The 15,000-nt window shown below is 39.8% G+C and overlaps 1 protein-coding gene across 1 annotated transcript in view; it reads right to left on the minus strand.

Annotated features, from left to right (window-relative positions):
• LOC138021332 (collagen alpha-1(V) chain-like) overlaps positions 1–15,000 on the minus strand; it is a 57,057-nt gene that overhangs the window by 4,885 nt on the left and 37,172 nt on the right. Inside the window, exons 52-71 of the mRNA XM_068868180.1 lie at positions 14,903–14,956; positions 14,315–14,368; positions 14,166–14,219; positions 13,588–13,641; positions 13,460–13,513; positions 12,838–12,891; positions 12,425–12,478; positions 12,213–12,266; positions 12,065–12,118; positions 10,409–10,462; positions 9,919–9,972; positions 9,372–9,425; positions 8,182–8,199; positions 8,037–8,054; positions 7,444–7,461; positions 6,567–6,584; positions 6,333–6,350; positions 5,539–5,556; positions 3,132–3,372; positions 1,871–1,983 (exon numbers count right to left, since the gene is read on the minus strand). Coding sequence (XP_068724281.1) covers positions 1,871–1,983; positions 3,132–3,372; positions 5,539–5,556; positions 6,333–6,350; positions 6,567–6,584; positions 7,444–7,461; positions 8,037–8,054; positions 8,182–8,199; positions 9,372–9,425; positions 9,919–9,972; positions 10,409–10,462; positions 12,065–12,118; positions 12,213–12,266; positions 12,425–12,478; positions 12,838–12,891; positions 13,460–13,513; positions 13,588–13,641; positions 14,166–14,219; positions 14,315–14,368; positions 14,903–14,956 — 1,110 coding nt within the window. The remainder of the gene's footprint in view (positions 1–1,870; positions 1,984–3,131; positions 3,373–5,538; positions 5,557–6,332; positions 6,351–6,566; positions 6,585–7,443; positions 7,462–8,036; positions 8,055–8,181; positions 8,200–9,371; positions 9,426–9,918; positions 9,973–10,408; positions 10,463–12,064; positions 12,119–12,212; positions 12,267–12,424; positions 12,479–12,837; positions 12,892–13,459; positions 13,514–13,587; positions 13,642–14,165; positions 14,220–14,314; positions 14,369–14,902; positions 14,957–15,000) is intronic.

The raw sequence follows: 15,000 nt of genomic DNA on the forward strand, positions 1-15,000 counted from the left end.
TATAATTTCTAAACATTTGTGTGACAAATCAAGTTCGGATAATATGCTTGTTGTGTGATATCACAGAATTTTAAAAGGAATCATTGTAACGTTACATACTCGTCTCCAAGCAAAACTTCACAATGAAGCTGTAAATTGCCATCTCAGCTTGTGCGAACGCCTAGTTCTAATTATCCTGAGCCTTGCGCGCGCACGGTTGAGCTATACCGATACCACCTTGCGCGCTGGGTTGGGCAAATAGATATTTGATTCCCCATTCAATATCTACCAAAATTTACATATTTCCCCTTTATACGCGAGGACTTCTAAGTTGCCTCCTCGGGTTTTGGTCCAATTAAAAGCTTAAGGGAAAGCCTTGTTACTTGAAAGAGATCACCAAACATACACCGTTAAGTAGAACAGTTGTAAAACAATCATTATCGATCCGAATAACCGAGTTTCCTTTTTGTCTTATTTCCAGGGATAGTAAGCTTTTGCGAAAGTACTGCGTGGTACGTCGATACGCTGTTGCTTGAGTACAAGATATGTAGAAAAAAAATATCTAGATATATTATTTCTGTTTAGTTGTTGACATAGTCTTTTATTGCATCTTTAAGTTTCATTTGCAGTTGATTAAGTTATTCTCATGAAATGAGAATGAGAGATACTTTCAGCACGAGAAGATAAAATTCGTATCCCCAAGCGGCCATGTAATGTTCTGTTTATTATATAGACATTGATTAAATGTCCAGATTTAAAACAACTTGTTTTACTCATTTTCGAAATTTTATAAAATGCTAAAAAAGGGGGCTTAAAACTGATCTAAAATTAAAAAGGTTTCCCAAATTTTCGAACCGTATCTCTGGTTCTTCTTCGGGGGACAATGAATCTAAAATTTAAAAATCACTGCTTCTTATTTTGGTTCCCAAGAGATCTTAACAGCGGCACATATGCCCTTGGGAACTCCATTCTTTCATTCACAGAGTTCTTATCGATGTTTGAGTGTAAAGACTCCAGAAAAAATTCTGCGCTTGTAATTCTGCGCTTGTGCCGCTGTCAAGATCTCTTGGGAGCCAAAATAAGTTGTTTTTCAAGATTGACTACTTCTAATGTAAAGTTTTGCCGAATATCAGCGTTGAACAGCAGTTTGGTAGTAGAGAAATAAATTCCTTGGTAATTTTTTAAGCTGTGATTAGCGTTGATCGGCTTTTGAACGACCGGGCCCTGGATGGAAATTGAGGAACATCGAGGGAGAGATGAACTTTTCACATTTTTAAATATAATTTTCTGCTGATGACTCAATCGAATGGAACCAATGGATGCAATAAAGGACTATGTCAACAAATAACAGAATTATTATTTACTTTTCTCTTAAATTTAACTCGCACACAAGCAACGAATAAGTGATGAAAAAGTGGTCACCAACCGCTAAAACATGCATGTTGTGTAACATGAAAAAAGATATGAAATTTATGAAAAACAAATCATGATAATGTAACATTTTGCAATAAAAATGTTAATGTAGTAGAGAAGAATTATATTAAAGCACGGAAGTATCTTACAATGAAGAGGAAGCTCTAGTTTTATTGGCTAATCGTGTTCGTTACCATGACGACACCGATATTCTCACATGTGAAAGATAAAAAATCATATTTTCACCGCGCGCAGTGAACAAAAGGGGTAAAAAGGAGAAATCCTGGTATTTCATCAGTATCTATACGGTGTTCCTCAACTGCCATCCAGATTATCAAAGGCGGGGGAAGATTTAGTGACAACTATTACCAGTTTAAAAGTGATTCAATACCAGCATCTACTTCCTAAGACGTTTCACGTAAAGACATTGCTGAAGAAGTCTTCCAGTAGGAAAAAATAAAAATGGAATCCCACATACTTGTTTTGTGTTACCATCAGGATGGATACAAGTCTGTCCACCAGCCGTAAAATTGCAAAATACTTGAATGGCATCTCCGTTACAGCCATAATTGGGGTCGATCCAGAATAGACCTACCAAGGAGTGAACACATTAACATCGAAAAACTGGTATAGATCACACATTTCCATCATGGTACTTTGCAAAAAAGACCTCGCTTTAGCTTGTACGTTTTGCTTTCCCATTTCAGACCACGCGATGTTCCCAAGGGAATTTTCCTTTTGTTTTTTCATAAGTTATAGATACATACGCAAGTCGATTTCCGAAGGTGGAGTCGATCTTCCCGGCTATGATCGGAAATTTGATTGATGGGAGCCAAAACGTAGTTTGGCGCTCAGCAATTAAAGGTCAGATTTCGCAGAATTATGAAAATCGCAGTAAGCCAAAGAATTCCATGAACTACTTTTTTTAGAGGGTCACTTTGTGACGCCTACACCAATCAACTTGAATATTATTATGGAGATGTATTGAGGTTGACCTTTGGGTCGGTTCATAGAACTGAAGAAAAGCGCTACGTGGAAGCTAAAATTGTTGAGACACTTTTTTACTTCGTTCTCCATATCTAAACAGAAAATTAAGTTACATGAAGTAAACTTCTTGTTGTGGATTTTTCCCTCCCCCCCACTTCCGCATGTATATAAACAACTTTGTCTTGGGTGGTGAAAAAAGGAAAGAAACTTTATTTGAGTGTCAAGTCTTCTAGCGCTGGAGCACTAATTGGGGACACTGTAAACTGAAATCAACAAATCAAAGGAAGGAGGAGGGGTATTGTTTGTCTGTTGTTGTAGTTCTTTTCCAAAAGCACGAAACCTGACAAGAGTATCAATGATTTTTGTCCAGGATTGTAGACATTTGAATGAAATTTCCCTTTTAACCCGCCTTAGAGACCGAGCTGGTGGCGGAATGGTGGGTCTAGTCCATCGATCAAATCAAACTTTCTATTAAATACAATCTCTTTGAAAACAGATGTCCAAAACAGTAATTGTGACGCATGATAAGCCATAGACCCATTTATCTCACGGATATAGCTGCAGCGAGTCAAATGCCTTCAAGTTTTGGTAACTTTACTCAATTTATCCGGTGTAAAAAAGTGACTTCCCGACGAGAAGATGTATGAATATGTCTTTTAACGATTAAGGAAATAATTGGTAAGGTTGAGAGCGAAAAATTTCACAATCCTATTCAGAGCTGCCAGAATGGGCGGAGTGCAAGCAATTCTCACCATCTTGGAGCTTTCCATTGCACATATAGAGATCTTTACAAGTCCTAGCCGGATTTGATTGTGATCCGCTTGGTCGTTTAATGCTCTCAATCTCCTTCCTAAGGGACTGGATGAGTCCCTGCGACTCCGAGATGTCAGGATCTGCTGAATCAACTGATCTGCGGCGCCTCGTGTTTCCCTTGTCGGTTCCAGTCTCCAGTCTACTGGGCGCCACCAGGTAACTCCTACTTAGGTAGGAGCTCTGTTGGAGACAAAGATCGTTTGAGTTTATTAAAGTACTTTCCGCCCTTACGGAAATCATAACTTGAAGAGTAAATGAGTGGTACCATTCGCAGGGCTTACAACTTTAATCCTTTTAATTCCAAGATAGAGCCCTACACCAAACGTTCCTTTTTTGGGACTAAAAGGGTTAACTATTCCCTTTACGTTATAGCCTAGGTGACGTGTTTCCAGTAGTCACTTTTCCCCGCCCTAACGACCAGGGACAGGTTGCTTGAAGCCTGGTCAGTGCTAACCGTTGGTTAAGAAATATCAAAACCTACCGATTAGCCAACCTTTAACTTGCAGTATTCCTCAAGGTACAATCCTTGAACCTCTCCTCTTTATACTCTATATAAATGATCTACCGAACTGTCTTGTTGATTCACATCCTATAATGTATGCGTATGATACTCATTTGACATTTGCCAGTAACGATGTTGCGCATCTAGAGGAAAATATGAACGATGATTTAACTAAATTTACTGAATGGTTAACGACAAATAAACTCACTCTTAATAAGTCAAACTGAGGCTGAGTTTATGTTGATTGGTTCAAGGCAAAGGTTAAATACTTTTAATAGACTCCCGTCTTTTACAATCGACAGTAATTCTATAAAACAAGTAGAATTTACGAAATCTCTTGGAGTATATATAGATGAAAACTTAACTTGGAAAATTGCCTCCTGCATTGGCATCTTGAAGCGAAGCAGGTCTTTTGTTCCTTTTGAAACGCTCCTATGCATCTATAATGCTTTAGTTCAACCTCATTTCGATTACTGTAGTGTCGTATGGGGCAATTCCAATAAATCTATTCCCATTAAATCACAAAAACTACAGAATCGCGCGTATTTTGACCTCTTATTCACATGATGCCAATTCGGATGATCTTTTTGTTAGACTTGGCTGGAAAAAAACTTAACTTGGTCTATAAATCTCTTGATGGTCTCGCCCCTGATTATCTGAAATCAATGTTTACCGATCGGAGTTCGACATCTCTTAGGAATTGTGAGGGCAAACTAGCTCTTCCACTCCCCCGCACCAATTTCTAAAAAACAGTTTCAGCTATGGTGGTGCGATGCTGTGGAACACCTTACCTACCAATCTGCGGCAAGCACAAACTCCTGCTAGTTTTATATCCGGCTACAGGGGTTTCCTTTTTTGATAATGAATAAATTAATAAATCACACGGAATTCGTGGAAATCAGGCACTTTGTTATTGTTTTTTGTCTTTGCTGTTATTAGATTTAATTAGTAGTAGATTAGTATCTTAACAATGTAGTTAACGCAATTTTAGTATTTACTTTAAGTCCTGATGTTTTACCCGTGTATAAATAAATTTAAATAAACAAATAAATAAATAAATAAATGGTATTTAGCGCTGGTTAGAGCTAACCATGCTTCGAGCAACCCAGGCCAGAAAGACGTCTGTCACGCAAGTTGCCTATGCTATAGCTAACGGCTCTCTCTAAATGCGTTTACCGAAATCGAATACTGAATCTTGTAACAGTTACCGCAGCTGGTATTCAGAATGACTCCCACAGTGAAATATCATTTCGTACAAAAAGAAATGCAAAAGAGGTTAAGGACAATAGAGATAGGTTCGATTTCCAGCCGTTTTGTGAGTGCGGTTAACATCCTCCTCTCAACGAACGACTGGATCATTTGTCCGTGACGTAGCACCCGTCGCAAATGTATTTTGTGTTCAGCCAATTGTATTTTGTACTTGGCAGGCAGGCGGCTTTCTGATTGGTGGAAAATACAATTGGCTGGACCAGGGATCCAGCCGTGGTGTGTGCTGAGGTACGCGAGCGCACAAAACGGCTGGTCAGTCAATCGAGACTACAATACAGAGCGACTCGGCATTATTCGTTTCTTCGTTAAATTTATTTGAGAGTACGGAGCAGCTTCAGGTTGAGCCTTAAAGAGCAGCAAAGGGGTTCAGGATTTGGTGCGATGATATGTTTAGTTACTTCCCCTTTCTTTTTTACTATTAGACACCATTACCCTCGACCGTCCGTCGTTCGGACTGAAAGTGAATGATTTCCGTAAACCGATCAAAGAGGATCAGATCTAAAAAATTAACAATTCTTTGCCGCAATATTATTACTCAAGTTAAACGAAGTAAAACAACAAAGAATTTATCTTACGATATCTCCTGGAGGTCCCTGAAAATAAAGGTTTCAAAAATTAATATAATTATTGACAAAAATCTCCAATCAGTGATCATGTGGATTGGGTGGATCGTGAATCAATCTACTCGATCTGTGTGATCCACCCATCGTAAAACCCAGGTGCTCATGAGCCTGTAAAACACTAGTTTAGGGTTATAATCCCGCTTCAATTTCTTCGATAAGATCTCCTTGGATTAGCATAGATGCTAAGAGGGTGAGCTAAAAGAAAGCTATGTTGTGCGCCTTAGGGCGCTTTCTATTTGACAGAATGCGAGGAATTATCATGCAAGTGTTCCTTCAAGTTGTTGCTTTTTTTTTTTGTTTTTTTTTTTGGTGCAAACTGACGTGTCTGGTCGGCCAGTTCTGACTGTCTTTTAATTAAGTTGGTTTATCGAGTTGGTTTTTGAAATATAAGCACTTAAAAACAAAATATTGGGACTTTTTAGATGATTTTTGTTGCCATGGTAATTTATTACGTCACATTAATATGTGCATTTTTGTTAAGCACTTATTGGCGTTTCATTTCGTATCATAATATTGCCGTTAAGTGAAACAGTGTTGTAGAGTTAATCACTCTAATAGACATTCCCTCAAAAATGGTTGGAACCGGTTTAAGCCACCTTAATCAATTTAATTGAGCCTTTATTAACGGATTCTTGGGGGGGGGGGGGAAAGGCGGAGGAAATGCAGCAAGGGCGTCTTCATGTAAATGGTCGCTTGTGTGCAATGTCTCTGAGCGGATACGAAAACGGAAGCAAAAACAATCTTACCGGAGGTCCAGGTTGTCCCTACAATAACAAAAGAAAAAAAAGTAAGGCAAAGAGGAAAATCAAGAAACAAAAAGTTTATTCAATATCATAAAACATAGGGAAACAATACGTAGTATGGAGATCATCCCAATGCCACAATTTTTCATCAGGTTCAGGTTTTCATCAAGCGAAAGTCAAGTCCCTTGATTAACTCTTCATGTAAGATTTTCAAATGTATACACAATATTAACTTACTGGATTTCCTGCGTCACCCTGAAATTTAAGCGAGAAATCCCCATAGTTAGACGAAAAAAAAGTATTATAGTAAAATTTAAGAAAAACAAAATTGAATCACTTCTGTCCTTAAAATTATAGTGAACTTTCGACTCGCTTTTGGGCATGCGCATACTGATTTATGGAGATGCCAAATAACATGGCGATTGACGTTGTAATGACCTCGTGGTTCTCAGATATAACTTCCTGTACTGAATAACAAAGTATCGATTGGTTTCAATATGTGAGGCGATTTTCGTTATCCGAAATGTGCACAGGGATTAACCAGAAACCCTGGCAATGATTTAGCTGGATAGTGAGTTTTCAAAAAAAAGGTATACACGTACCCATGCTGTTGCTGTCGTTTTGCACCCGCTTATTTTTTGTTTGTACTCCTCGCTTATATTTCGTACTCGTAATGGTTATTATGCAAGTATTTTTTGAATGATGTCCCTTTTGTTTAATTTACCAGCACATATTTGCCGTTTTCTGTAACAAATCTCTCTCGTTCTCTTCCGTGAAGAGGAAGTACTGTTGAATATTTCGTTGTTTGCCCGTTGCAAAGCCAAAACATTGCAAAACGTTTGTAAGTATCCTTTCAATGGTCGTTTTCTTTATACAGAAAGTAACTTTCTGACGATTTCTGGTTGCTTTAATTGTTATTTCAGTTAATATGTATTCTTTTTGTCTTTATTTCAGCAACCGTTTAATTTGAGATTAAAATTGTAACTGAGAAATCGATCTAGAACGCGTTGAAGCATTTAGCTTTTCGCTCCAAACAGCCTTGATCAGCATGTGTTATAGACCCACTTATAAGCATTAATTCCACTTCTTAGCAATTGTCTGTTTTTCTACATACCCTCTCTCCAGGCGATCCCTACACAAAAAGAGAAAAATAACAAGAAGTTTGACGTAGTTTACTACTCTGGCTTTCGAAAAAACTTTGGATGAAGCTTAAAAGTTAGAATTCAAAGACACAACGTTTCGACACTGCTGTCTAGTGTCTTCATCAGGGATTATCCAAAGTTATGGCAAGAATCCTTTTATAGCTTCCAATTTGCTAAAAATAGGGATGCGCCGCTTCGTCCATTCCGAAAATGGAAGAGAATGTTTGCATCCGCCGCTGAGATCGTGCGCTTCTGCGAACTATCGTAAGTAAAGTGAGGAGACCGAAAAAACCTAACGAATGGGCATGGAGTGGGGAGACGAGCGATAATGTAAACTATCGATAAACTATTCACTCGATAAATCTGTCGTTCTCTACAAATCGGACTCGCTATTTTCAACAAACTAAAGATAGACAACTAAGATCCAAGGTTAAAATGGGGGACTGTGAATAACGGTTGAATTATATATTCCCGATCCTTATGCGGGCTTAGTACTTCAGAATAGTCCCAAAGGTATATGCGGCCATCAAAGATGAGTTACAAAAAACTTAGAACTTCTTCTTACCCTGTCTCCCTTGGTGCCCTGTATAAAACAAACACACAAAAAAGGGGGAAAACAGTCCGTTAGCAATGAGATACAAATGTGACGGAGATAAGGTACAAAAAGAAATGTATAACAAGATGCGATGTCATTTTAGCAAACTACTTACCTGTAAACCAACTCTTCCCTAGAAAGAAGTGAACACAGACAAAGAGGATTAGTTCTTATCATAAAACCTACAATGTAAGAAAACCATGACAGTATAAGGATCCACATGCGTCAGACCCTACTACCTTTGAACAACCTTATCAAATCAATGCCTATTATTTTCTCTTAGGTCACTTGCACATTTATAAGGTAAAGTCTCTGTTACGAGGCAGAAGGTCCATCAGGCCGGCGCTTAACTCCGGTTTCCGTAGCATGAAGCGACTAGGAGTCTTCTTACTGCCCCCTGGATGGGATGCTAGTCCATCGCATTTCGCCGGTACCCATTTATACCACCTGGGTGGAGAGAGGCACTGTGGGAGTAATGTGTCTTGTCCAAGAACACAACGCAATGTCCCCGGCCAGGACCCGAACCCGGACCACTCGATCCGGAGTCGAGCGCACTAACCATGAGGCCACCGCACCTCCCACCTTGCATATTTATAATAACACTTAATCCATTCAAAACAGGAATGTGAATTTAAAAATAACCAGGCGGGAGCGTTTCTCGAAAGCTGGGGATAGTTCGAATGACTGACCTAAGACGCTTTGTATCCTCAAACCCCTCCTCCCCCAAGTGAGCAAAAGTGAGAAGAATACGTTTTGAAATTGCATCCACTGGAAACTCGTAAAAATCCTACCTCCATGCCAGATGGGATTTGAACTCTCAACCCGACATGATCTAGTCTAGTCCGACTAGATCACGGGGGGTTGTGGTTGAAAATCCCATCTGGAGCTCGGACTTTGCCCGAGTTTCTAAAGGATGCAATTTTAAACTATATTATTTTCAAAACGAAAGCGTTTCAAGGCAGGAAACTCTGTAATCGTTTTGCTTTCTCTCATTTTGAATAACTTGTTGAAAACATGTTTAGGGATGAATTTTATAAAATGAGTATACCTTAGCCTCCAACACGAACTGGTTTTCGGTGCCTTTGAGACCAAAAAACCTCGGGGATTCGAGAAAGATGTTTACTCACAGTAAGGATATTTGTTGCTTGCTCCTGGTCATAGGCCCTTCGTGAAGTTCATCTAAAGTTTCTGTTTCAACATGCTTTCGTTCGGTTGTTATGTATAAGTGGACGAGATTTTTTTTTTAATACTAAGGAATGTTTACCAACAAATTCAGCAGCATGGAGCGACATTAAATTTACTTACCCTGGGTCCTTGCTGGCCGGATGGGCCAGGAGGTCCATCTGGTCCGTCTACACCCTATAGAAAATAACAAAAGCACTACAATAGAACCGTTTATACGAGAGAAAATAAGCCGCGGCTTACTCTGGCCGCCGCGTACATAATACGCGAAAGGAACTATTTTTACGAGTATAAACTCCCAGACCAGGATAAGCCGCGGCTTGAGAAAGCAGTGAACGTAGATTTTGTACCATTTATATGGGATGCTCGCGTCTTATGTAAACCGCGGCCAGAGTAAGCCGCGGCTTATTTTCTATCGTATAAACGGCCCTAAGCTACAGGTAAATACCAAGTCTGAGGTTCACAAAGACGAATGTTAGCCCTTATGGAAGCTTTGATTTTGGCCTTACTAGTTGAAGATTGGCAGAAGGTGGTAGATTATATTAAACTTGGTCTTAGTTATAGTACTGCACGTCGAAGTTAAAGTAAATGGGAGTTTCTTTTTAAGCACTAGAAATAACTACCTACAACGATGAACTGAGCCCTCTTTAATATTACCGAAGCCACTTACTCTGTCTCCTTTTGGCCCTGGGAATCCACGGGGACCAGGAGGACCTTGATCACCCTGGAAAAAACAACAATTGTGGTGTAATGACAGATATTAAGTTGGAGGATTTAACGCCTCAGGGGGGGTGTCACTTTAAAAAGAAGACGGCAAAACGCATTTGTCGTTATCGTTGTGGCAGCTATAATTGCGTCATGATGGCAACAAAAGAAGCAACTTAAATCCAGTGTCCGCACCTTTGTGAAACGTCGGCCTGGAGGCTATTGATGAAACAATGGCGTTTAAGGAGGATCGTGCCCAAAAGATTCGACAAAATTCCTTGGGAAAAACATTCGATGATAACGACGATGATGACAAAGACGATGGCAAACGTGACACTGATGATGATGATAAAGAGGATTGACAATCATGATTACATTAGGTGATAAAATGGGCATCGAATCAAGATCTATCAGATTAGTAGGAGCATTTTGGGGAAATTCTTGTACCACCATACCTGGTCGCCAACGGGACCTGCAACTCCAGTAGGACCAAAGAAACCAGGCCATCCCTAACAACAAGAAGGCAGTGAAGTTAGACCCTACTTATGAGACAGGGGCGACTAAATATCGCAGTAAGAGACCTCTTTTGTATACCTGCTATAATTACTGTATTGTTATTAGCCTGATAGTCACTTGAGCAAATTTTGGACTCCACTCCTACTAGAGGATACCTTTAAACCGGAGAAAATGATTTTTCCAATGAAAATAGTTCGAAGAATTTTAGAGTGCTTTTTTCACTTTGAAATACCAAGGACTCCTCTCCCTTGAATATTTGTCAAGGATCCTTAGGAATTAGAAAAAGATTTGCCTTGTGAGTGCTAAAGAAAATGTCAGGAGATCATCAAGGGGAGACTTTCCCCAATACTTGGCCAATTCCCGAGTAGTTATTTATAGAACGCTTCCACTGGGAGATTCAATACGCCCACTCTTATAAATGTCAATCACTGAACAGAGCTATTCTTGGATTTCACATGATGTCACGGCCGCCATGTTGGTGTCCCCAAACAATGAAATGGCGGCCATGTTGGTGTCCCGATCCAATCCTCTGGGAATTGAAAGCTATTATTATGCTAACGTCTTCTTTTGTTTTCGTTGAAAAACATTGCTGTTGATCACGTGAGTGAAACCCAAGAATCTCAGTGTCAAGGGAAATATGATACCAAGAGAAAATGAGGGGGGAGAGAGGGAGGCTCCCGGTCCAGCCCTAGGGATATGTCATGTCCACGAAAGTTATTTTTAGACGTGCGGAAATCTTTGTTCTGTCTTCCGAGACGTTCGCATGCAGGCCAGCTTCGGTCTGATGTTTGAATGAATATAAATATTCATCAGCCTTCCACGTGCGCCGCCATTTTCTCTTTTCACTAAGAACCTGAGAGCGAGGCAAGACTGCATGCGCACGTCTCGGAAGACAGGCTTCCGCTAGAACAAAGACTTCCGCTCGTCTAAAAATAACTTTCGTGGACATGACATATCCCGGCCAACGCCCTGAGCCTCCCTCTCTGTCCCCTCATTTTTTCTTGATGATACTTTTTTTGGCAAAAACCTGTTTCTAAGTAACAAATTGATGTCAGTTTTTCATGCGTCTGTCCTGTCATTGATCATGGATTGCGTCATAGCATTGTCAAAGTAGCTGTGAATTCACAATGCGATAGCCGAGTAGATCTGCAGACTACTTTGACAATGATATGATCAAATTCATTGTCAATAACAGGACAGACGCATGAAAAACTGACATCAATTTGTTTTTTACAATAATAAAAAGGCAGAGGGGTCAAAATTAAGTCAAAACACGAGAAGAAAGCGAGACAAAAAATGCGAGAAACTTTAATCTGACGCGAGCAATATCGCGTCATTATCGCATAAATTATAAATTTATGTTTGTCCGCTTATTGACAATAAAAATTAGCCAATGAGCGCACGAGAATTTTTGCAGTCATTGTAAAAATATAAATTTTTTCGGGAAAGGGTCGACCAAGGAATTAGTGGAGATAGAGGATCCCCGTGATGAGCCCCTGAAAATGTATAAAAAAAAAATACAAATAAAAACAATACAGATGCATTTTGATATCTGGGCTCAGAAAACGTAATTCATTGATGAAGGAGGTGATTACCTTATCTCCTTTTTCGCCCTGTGCGCCCTGCAAGCCTTTTTCTCCCTTTGGACCCTGAAAGTTAAACGCAAAAATCAGTATAGCCGTGGTACAAGTGAAAAAAAAAATGCAATATCCAAATGCAATCGTTACAAGACGGCATACTCACTGGGTTACCACGAGGCCCTTGGCTCCCCGGTGGTCCTTGTGGTCCCGGCTCTCCCTGAAAAATAAAATAACACTTTTACTGATAACAATGGGAAGTTACATTTGGCTTGTAAAAGCGATAATTTGCTCTCTTTTAAGTGCTATTCAAACACAAAAACTGCAAAAAATTAAAAAAAGAAGAATGAAGTTGTTAAATCACTGCCGTCAACCTACCGAATCGCCAGGCGTTCCTCTCTCCCCAGGGACCCCCCTGTCTCCGCGTGCCCCCTATATAAATGCGACAGTCATTGTGAGTACATGAATTTGAGGAAATTTTCTCAGCTCTGGATCATCTTAGATTTTTGGGGGTGAAGCGTCTTATGGGTTTTCAACTCGGTTGAGCCATCCATTGAATTCCCCGTGAAAATGATAGACACTCGTTACTTGTCTTTTTTTTCCTCGATTTCAATGTCTATAGAATGGAACGGAGAAATTTAGAGAGAACAGTTTACCGTAAACCCACGTATAACACGTATATCTCTCTTTTCAAACACACATGTTTAAACAACGTTTAGAAATACGTTTCCAGGTGGACTGTAGACCCCCCCCCCCCCCCCCCACGGTGTTGGGAGTGTATCAAATCCTACCGGTTGTCCGGGTTGGCCAGTTGGCCCTTGAGGGCCGGGAGCTCCTGTTTCACCCTATAGGACAAAATGACATAAATACAGTTGTAAGTTTGACGAGCCAAACATTTCAAATCACTCTGGACGAGTGAAAATGGCTTTCAAAACTCTAATGATTCTAAAACGTCGAGACAGCAGAAGTGACTTTTAAGAAGATAATTTATAAGACATTTTTCGATGTTACGAACATCATCGTCAGTTACAGAATATTTGGAAAAACCGTTAGGACTATATAAGAACCAGGCGAAACATGCATAATTAATTCTGCATGTTATATGGTCCCAACGGTTTTTCCAAATATTCTGTAACTGACGATGATGTTCGTAACATCGCGTATCGAATTAAAAAATGTCGTAATCTTCTTAAAATTCTATGATTCTGTTTTCAGATTACGATTGGCGTAATGAGTGAACAAGAAAGCAGTTATTATTTTACAGCATTGACTTTGCTTTATCTGTAGAATAGACACAAACAAACGAAGACTTGTCTATATGTCAATAAATATCATTCAACTGAATCAAACTCGATTTTAAAAAGTGTTTTTTTTAAATCATCACCAAATCACCAATATGAGTTCACGTCATACCTTATCGCCTGGATCACCATCTGAACCAGTGAAACCGCGAGTACCAGGCTCTCCCTGATATAAAAACAACGTGAAATAAGATGCATGAAAGACGATCATCCAATAATACGAAATAAGCCATTGCTTACCGGGGGTCCCGTGGTACCAGGTGTGCCGTCATCTCCGCGAGGACCGGGGGGACCCTAAGATAAAACAAGGTTCTCATTCAAATTACCAGAACGAGGAAAAGCTTACAAATGAGTGGCAAACGTCGTTTAGTGTTTTCCTCTGAGTAGTTATTTTCTCTAGATTTTTATTTTCAGCTAGGCCACGACGAATATCATTTCCAGTGACAGTTAACTATAGGAACTTGCGCTGTATACGTAGATTCCTAAACAGAGCAGAACATTTCTATCGAAGAGACGACTTCCCTGGTCTTTAAGGGAAGTAAGCCACAGCCGGTGGCCAGTGCTTTTTCTGTTTTATTCATAAATGCTTCGCTACTTTTCAAGTAAATCGCGTCTACGAGACCTCTTATAGTTGTATAAAAGAACATAAAAAGCAGGGCAAGATTTTTTTTCCAGTTGTGCAATGAATTATTTAACTCTGGAGCAAATCAGGAATTATTTGTGAGGTACCACACTTCTCGTAGGTTTTTGAGAATTTGTCTCTCACTCCTAGAATGGAAAAAACTCCTTAATGAAGTATATTTTCCGTAAAACGTTACCCTAGCTCCTGGTGGACCTGGTTGACCATCTTTTCCATCTGGACCAGGAGCACCCTTTAAATAAAACGAAAATGCACACAATCGTTACGAATACTAGAAATCAACAGACAAGAGAAATCCATCAGTAATTGATGAATGCTCTGACGTACCTTGGGACCTTGTGGGCCTGGAGAACCCTGAGGTCCCGGTGGTCCAGTCGCTCCCTAGAATTAAAGACTTAGAATCAGTACCCCATGAAGTTAGTCTCTGAAGCAGATATCATTTCAATAGTCTCATGAGGCTACTGCTACACAAAATGGTTAATGCAATTCAAACGAGTAAACTCTTTTTGCCTTTTCTATTCCGCTGTGTCGAAAAATACAAACCAATCTCTGGCAAAGATAATACCTCCCTCTCAGATCAGGAAATTTATTTTGGTTGTTCTCTTAAAATAGCCCAAAAGAAAATGATTTAGCCTTGAGAGTTTCGATGACTAGCAGCCATCTTTATCAAAACTAGGAGCTTAATGCAATGCTAAATCACTTCCTTTCGGCCTTTGCTACGAGAGTCAGACATTACATTTATGGACTTCGCTGGCCTGATGAATTTCTTCAATTCTCTGCAGATCAGAGTTAATCTGAATTTGTGTATCTCTTGCAAAGGACATGCAGTGGCAGTGCCTCAAAAGGTTACCCATTACATATTAAAATTACTTAGATCTCAATCGCTGTGGAAGCTGAGTCAATAGCGATTCTCACCATGGGTCCTTTCGCACCCGGTAGTCCCGCTGTGCCGCGCTGTCCTGAGGATCCCTGATGGAAAATAATGAGAAAAAGTTAAAACATTAATTAGTAAT

The sequence above is a fragment of the Montipora capricornis genome, chromosome 2 (assembly GCF_036669925.1).
Source record: "Montipora capricornis isolate CH-2021 chromosome 2, ASM3666992v2, whole genome shotgun sequence".
Classification (NCBI taxonomy): Eukaryota; Metazoa; Cnidaria; class Anthozoa; order Scleractinia; family Acroporidae; genus Montipora; species Montipora capricornis.